General features: G+C 37.0%; 1 protein-coding gene across 1 annotated transcript in view; it reads left to right on the top strand.

Moving 5' to 3' along the window:
- Nucleotides 1-2082: 2082 nt before the first annotated feature.
- SCRN1 (secernin 1) overlaps nt 2083-7617 on the top strand; it is a 19814-nt gene continuing 14279 nt past the window's right edge. The window contains exons 1-2 of the mRNA XM_015810602.1: nt 2083-2178; nt 6584-6743. Coding sequence (XP_015666088.1) covers nt 6585-6743 — 159 coding nt within the window. The 5' untranslated portion in view covers nt 2083-2178; nt 6584. The remainder of the gene's footprint in view (nt 2179-6583; nt 6744-7617) is intronic.

Raw genomic sequence — 7617 nt, 5'->3', positions numbered from 1 at the left:
AGGGAAGACGGAGCGTCAGCGGCTGCGACAAAGGCGCCGCCACCGAGTGGTGAGTTGGCCGAGCAGTAGCTGATGCCTGCCTGCCCTCCCTCTCTCTCCCTCCCTCCCTCTGCCCTGTGCTGCTAGCGGGTTGTTCACGTGAGTGGGAGCCTGGCTGTTACCTGGAGCCGAGGCAGCGTCTCTCTTTTCTCCTGGCGTCCTCAAAAAGAGAAGCAGGAAGATCCTCGGGGAAGCGTCTCGAAGGTGAGTCTCATCTCCTTCCTTGCCGAATGAGGGAGGAAGGATGCTCTGCCATGCCAGCTGGGTGTCCAAGGGCATGCCCGCTGCTGCCCATCGCCTGTGGACGCTTTCAGCCGTCCTCCCTTTCATCCCTTAAGAGCCCAGAGGCTCCGAGCGGCGGAGCGCCTTGGGATGTGCCGTCAGCGCCAGCCTAAATCGCCCCAGGGATTCTCGCGACTACAGGTCGCCCTCTTGGCTTGTCTCCCCCCTTCCTCTCTTTTGCAATCGGATCCGTGTGTGTGTGGGGGGGGGGGGGATCGACAAGGCTGCCCTCTTTCCTTCCTTGTGGATGTTTTTACTAGAATAAAACCCCAGAAAATCAAAAGGAGCTTTAGAGCTTTTAGAATAATGATGCCATAGCATAGTGGATGATTGTTTTTGCAAGAGGATGTGAAGATGGTCACCAGCAAAAAGTGATTTTAAAAGCTTTGGCCAATGATCTGTGATCCACAATGGCTACTTCAATGCATTGACCCATTATATGATGTTGTAGCTCATCACTGATCAGGGTTAGCATTAGGTTGGGTTCATGCATTGGGCTAAACAGGTGGTTGTTTTTTTAAAAATTTGGCTTGGAGTATTGTCAGAACTCACTGATTTGGGTCTGTATTCTGTTCTGTGTGGTTTGATGGACCAATCCCCATAGTTTTTCTTAAGGTACTGAACCAGGGCCAAACAAATCATGGTTTAGTGCGACCTGTATGACTATGCATGGAAATATTTTTCTGTCACGCAAATATCAGATCACATTATGCTCCACAGTATAGTGTGAGCAATATAAAGTTGGATAAAATATAAAATTGGACTCTCTGAAGCTTTACAGGCCTTTTCCAGCCTTCCAGCCTAAATATGTTGGAATGACAACTCCATTATTATCCTCCAGTTTTGGCCCCATTGGCTGGGACTTTTAAGTATTATAGTCTTAACACATCTGGAATGCACCAATTTGATAAAAGAATAATAGCAAAAAAATAACAATCCAACATGTTCTCTAGAGTTTACTTGTTACTAGAATAAATTACAGATTGTGTATAATTTAGATGAACAGTGGGTGTGTTGAAATAAAAGATACTGTAGCTACTTATTACAGTATGCCCATTTAATTATGTGTTAAATAGCTAGATGATTTTGACTGCTGATAGAACTAGAATCAGTTAATTCATCATACATAATGTTAAATGAGCTCTATCTCTCTCTTTCATTTATAAGTATGACTTAGCTTTAAGGAGACTAAAGTGGTGTTATATGACTACCTGCTAAGTGTATATGTGTATGTATAATCCGAAGGATATGTATATGTATATCATCTGAAGAATTTTTACTGTCTCACTTTAAGTTGACTGCCTTTAAATAATAGTAATAATAGTGAGGAACAGAACCTTTGCTGTAATTTACAAACTGCTAGATACAATCTAAAATTATGAGCAATAAAGTCCAAACTTTTGTATTTAAAGAAGCAACCTTTCCTTTTACTGCAGACATGTAATGAATGAAGTGTAGATTAAAGATTGCAATCTTTAATGTTATTTAATAACTGATTAGTTTTGCTAAAAGCATTTTTTTCCTCAGTCTTTTGGCATTTGAATTGTCCAGAACATTGCTTATCTATATCTTATCTACCTATTTAAAAGAATTTGTTCTATTGTGTAAGTCTTGTCTATTTTTGTCAGTTGCCTGACTGAACTAATAGGGAGTGCCACTAACATTTCTCTGCACAACTTTTTTCTTTTCTAATATATTTGTAGACATGTTTTTTGATTTGTATTATAGAAAACATCTACTCAAATGTTTGTTACAGTTCTTAGATCAGCGTGGGATACAAGATTTCAACTGTGTTTCCTAGTCCTTCTATCTGTGCATCCATACAAGATCTCTGAGGATTCTTGGAAGGGGTCATAGGTTAGTAGCAAAGTACCCATAAGCCCACAGTATAATCCCTGGACCAATTCTGCAAGTACAGTTTCTGTGCTGAAGAAGGCCTTTGTTTGAATCATTGATCAGCTAATCTAATATTTTCACACATAGTACGTTCTTGATAATAGCATTGAGAATATGGAAAGAGAAATATTGCTTTTCTAAACCGTCGAACAGTAACATTCATAGCTTTGCAGTACTGATGTGTAATCACTTTGTGACGGATTAATCATCTTGGTTCCTACTTCTCTTCTAAATCAGCTGGATTGCAGATGATAATAAATTATAATAAATAATTAAAAATTATTAAAAATAATAAAATTTTGAGTGGGAAAATAAATAAGTACATTGCATGCCATGTGTTGCATTATTTCTGCATGATGCTCATCTCAGTGTCCTATTTTGAAAAAGTCAGTCAAAGGTCTCTGATATGTCATATTTTGATAGTGATGCTAAGAAAGGCAAGGTTGGCCAAGTCTTTATAAAACATTTAAATTCTATTCTATTCTATTCCATTCCATTCCATTCCACCCCACCCCATCACATCATATTCTATATCTCTTATTAATCTGCCAATTGAATCCTTGTGCATAAATAGTGAATGAGGATGGGTGTGTCTTTTTTTTTGAATCCTCATACAAAATGGTGGGGTAAAGGATAGAAGAGATTACTGCAATAATAATATGTAGAAATTTGTAATAGAAAAGTACATAGTCCCTAACTATGTTGTTATAGACCAGGATCTCTTTATTTTTTTGGAACATTTTTGATATTATTATTAAACTATTAACTCAAAATAACTTTGGAATTGTTGCCCCTATTGATTTACATATACTGCTTGATTATTTTCTGCTCTTTGGAATAGTGAAATGTAGTAGTTACTACTAATGCCTTTAAAGCAACTGTCCAGTGTTTTTCAAACCATCAGAAAATATAGAACTATTCTGTTGTTCAGCAACAATTCTCTTACATCCAGAGGCAGATTTATAAGGATACAAAGTATCAGCTTGAAAATGTATTTCTGCAAAATCAAATATACAGCTCCAAAATTTCTGGAGAGTGTGGGAAATTTCCTTTCATATTTACCTTCTAGGTTACATACAACAGTTCTTTGGAAATATTTGATGTGTATAAAGGCATTCTGCGTGGCAGCCATAAGCTGTTGCTGTTTATGTTGATACTGGCTAGGAATGAATCCAGATTAAGAAATTGGAATTTAAAGCTATACCAACAGTGTTGGCCAGGTGGTTTGTCTGGATGGCAGTTACTTCATCCTCTGGTTGGTGAAGTTACCTGCTTCTTTATTCTTCCCATCCATGCCAGGAAACTAATAACTTCCTTTTCTGTGAGCAAGTCTTTGAGGAAATACAGTTTTAATCTGCAAACAAGACTAACATCATAGAATCCAAGAATCTGAAAGAACTTTAGAGGTCCTTCATGCAATTCCCCTGTTCAGTGCAGGAGCTGCTTGCTCAGAGAAGCATTTTGATAGTGGACCAGTTGAGGAAACCCATTTTATGTTCTGCTGTCACTTGAGCTAGAAAATTGGCACACTGTAGTCAAATTCAGGGAGAAAGTATTTTACTGTTTCACTTTTTCTCTTTTCATTGGCTTGAAGGAGAAATTGTCAAAACTCTCATCAATTTCACTCATGGTCCCAAATATTCCAAATCAATAGGTGTTTCAAGGGAATGATGGCAGCAAGTGGGGTATCAGTGGAAGTAAACCCATGAATATCCAAAAGGGCAGTGGAGTATGGAACATGGCACTATTTCATTTTATTTATATAAACTAGACAAAAAAGGAAAGGTTTCACTAGAGGACTGATTAAAATAAGCCACCCATCATTTTCTCATCCAACTGGTAGGGCAATCCTTCCAATCACTTGGATACAAAGGGAAACTGATAGAACTCCCTGCCTATCCACCACTTCTCTGGAATATCCCAAATCAATAAGTGTTGCAGAAAAGATATATGGAAGATGCTTTCAAAATGCTTTTGTATGTGGTTGGCTCAGATTTCTCTCCACCCAAGGAACACAAAAGAATGGGTGGAAGCAAGGGAGAAGTGGTATTGGGGAAAGAAAATGATATTGCCAGCAGGATCTTCCCTACTGCATTCCAGTGGAGAAAAAAAAGTTTTGAACATCTACTATGAGGAACCATTTGTCAGCTGAAATGAATAACGCTTCAATATAGATGGTTCTTGACTTACAACAATTCATATAGTGACTACTCAAAGTTACAATGTCACTGAAAAAAGTGACTTATGACACTTTTTACTATTTGTAAATTAATGCTCTAACCAACTTAGGAAAATATGTAGGTGATAAAGAAAACCACCAGAGGGCAGAATGTTGGCCTGGCACAGGGGTAGGCAACCTTGGTTCTGTTATGACTCGTGGACTTCAACTCCCAGAATTCCTGAACCAGCATGGCTCAGCTTGGAAACTCTCCCTTTCTCCTCAGCATGGCTGGCTCAGGAATTCTGGGAGTTGAAGTCCACGAGTCATAAAAGAGCCAAGGTTATCTACCCCTGGCTTTAATCAGGAGTTTTACAGCTGAGATGTGACACAGAGGGTAGGGAGGGAGGGTATCAGAAATGCCCTCTTTTTTTCAATAAAGGGAGGTCAGTCAGAACTGCTTCTGGGCAACTACTAAGAGTACTACAGTTATAGGTACAGAGATACCGAGATTCTAGAAGACGGGTGTTCTTGCTGTGAAGTAGGGTTGAACAATTTGACAAGTATGCTGTATGTACTTCTAAAATTATTGTGAAACCTGTTTTGGAGTACTGTGTATAAAGTAGCCAGAAACATATTACCATCTTTTTAAAATATGCTTATTTAATAAAGATACATTATCCCTATCATAGTGTTTGTATTGGCATTTCTCCTGACATAATGGAGGAGGATGCTATTTATTTTTTTACTGAGCATATTTACCCTGTACAATATATGCTGCTATCTGTCTGCTTCTGTTAATTTAAAAGCAAGAAAAAAGTGGGAGGGGAAGGAGTGGAGGTGCCATAGAAATGGCTGCCTGAAAATATGGGCCATTAGATCTGAACCTTTGAAGAAATGCTAAAAAAAAGGATCATGATCAGAACTCAAGGAAAGCAGGCCACCAATTCAATTAAGCTGAGTTTCCCAACCTATGACGTGCAATTGGGAGCATCCTGAACATGTTTCATGGAATCAAAGCTTTAGATTAATAAGTCAGAAAAACTAGCAATCCCCCATTTTTTTCAGTTCAGTGAAATTGCAAAGCCAGCCTGATTTTCCCACACTCCTTGAGGCTGTTTCCTAGTGACTGTATTTGCACCCAAAATTGATGGCTGACCCATTTGAAACAAAAGCTGGCTGGCAGACAACTTCTCCCCCTTCTTGCTTGTTTCAGTGTGAACTATTACACAGTGTGCTGGCCTATTTCTATTGCTATAAATGTGTGCAAAAATTGTGCAAGTCTGGCACTTCCTTATCTTAAAATAAAACTCAACTACAAAGAAATTCTGCTTAAGAATCAGTCTTTATAAGATATTTAAAACCCATGGCATCAGCTGTACCCCAAGAACGAAGCAGGAGTTGGAGATTTGCCAACTGTCCCTGCTTCATAGCACATACCTTTTACGTGTTTCTTGAAAGCCTGTAAACAGCCTTGGATTACAGGTAAAATTTAGAGAATTTTTTTTTGTTCATTTCTTGCAGTAGCAGGTCCTTAATTCAGCTTGAAGTTAGCACCTATCCCCTTCCATTCCATTCCTGAAGACAACCTTAGTTACAAACTCCATTTGGGGCTTATCTTTTCAGAGTGAGTTGAGCTGATACAGATTAATACACTTCCATATTAATCAAAACTATATTTCAGCATACTGTATATATTTAGCATATTGTTATTGTAACGACTGAACAAACAGTGGAAAAAATAGCATTACTGTATACTGTATACAGTCAATTGCCCTTGAAGTGAATATACATCAAGATGCTCTTGAAGTGAGAAATTTCTTGCAAGTTATTACTTCATTAGTCTTAAAGGAATGAGAGTTTGTTTTCTGGCTATTGTCTTGTTTGGTATGACATACATCAAAAGTGATACAGGTATTTTATCTTGGAATAGATTATCCAAGCATACATAATGATTTGATATCAATAAAGCTGAATTGTGCCCTACGTTTTTATATGCTAATTCCTTTTAAAGCTAGAAAATGATAATTTGCATATCCATCAAACCAATCATGATTAGTTAAAGGTTATATGCAGTTATTAAATAAATAGTTTTAAGTAAAAAAAATCTGTATCTGGATTTGTATAGCCAGTTCTAGCTCCAGGTTCCAACCCTGAAATAAGACAAGTTCATGTTTTTAATATCTAATTCTACCTTTTATGTTTTAGGATGGATGTGGCACCTCCCAGCTACTGTTTTGTTGCATTTCCACCATCTACTAAAGATGGCCGTGTAGTAGTTGGGAAAAATTCTGCACGTCCTCGTGATGAAGTTCAGGAGGTAGTTTATTTTGCTGCTGCTACTTATGATCCAGGATGTAAAGTTGAGGTAAATAAAAATATTTGAGGTTCTGCTAAAATATTTTTGAAAATTGTTGAAACACTTGTAGAGCATCTTAAAGTACTATTTTTCTTTTCCTTCCTTCCAATTGTCTGTCCACAATTGACTCTGTTTATCTGAGACAGTGTATACAGTTAACAGAGGTTAACAGATCTTCTTTCTCAGATATCAATATATTCACCATAGCAGTGATATTCCTATTTTTCAAAGACAGATGGTGGTATATTTAAATCTTCTGTTTAAATTTGCAGTACTATGAATTTATATGGCTGTTGGATCCTCAGTAATGTGATTAGATAAATTCACTTGTCCCAGATGGTCAATTTTAGAGCCTTTTTAAAAAGGTTATTCTATTCATAGAGATGTTTGATTCTTCGTCATTGCAATTATAGACTCAGCTATCCAGATTTTGTTATAAACGTAATAATAATGCATTCATGGCTCAATACATCAGGAATTATTACATTTATAATAAGTCTTGATGTGCTGAGGCCATGAATGCATCTGAAATCTTTAAAAAAAGATTATAGGCATAAGTCACGTAGCTCCTCTTATATCTTTTTAAGGCTGCTTATATAGTTCATTATAGTTCATGCTGAATTATAATAAGATAATAAACTATAATACAGTGGTCTTCTTTAATCTGGTTTCACTCGTTCAGACAGCAACTTCTAGAATTTAGCCATTGTAGCTCTGAATTTTGAACATTGCAGGTTGAGGAAGAATTTATTAGGAATTTCATGCAAATCTGAATGCTTTAGTGTTTTTTAAGATAAAAATTATATGTAATCTAATCCAAAATCTAAAATGAATATTTTAAAATGAAAACTGAGTAATATTTTAAAATATATATAAATTTCTA

This window comes from Protobothrops mucrosquamatus, unplaced genomic scaffold (genome assembly GCF_001527695.2).
Source record: "Protobothrops mucrosquamatus isolate PMUCROS unplaced genomic scaffold, P.Mucros_1.0 scaffold12, whole genome shotgun sequence".
NCBI lineage: Eukaryota > Metazoa > Chordata > Lepidosauria > Squamata > Viperidae > Protobothrops > Protobothrops mucrosquamatus.
The sequence above is the reverse complement of the archived record's forward strand: the minus strand, read 5'-3'. Positions and strand labels throughout refer to the sequence as shown.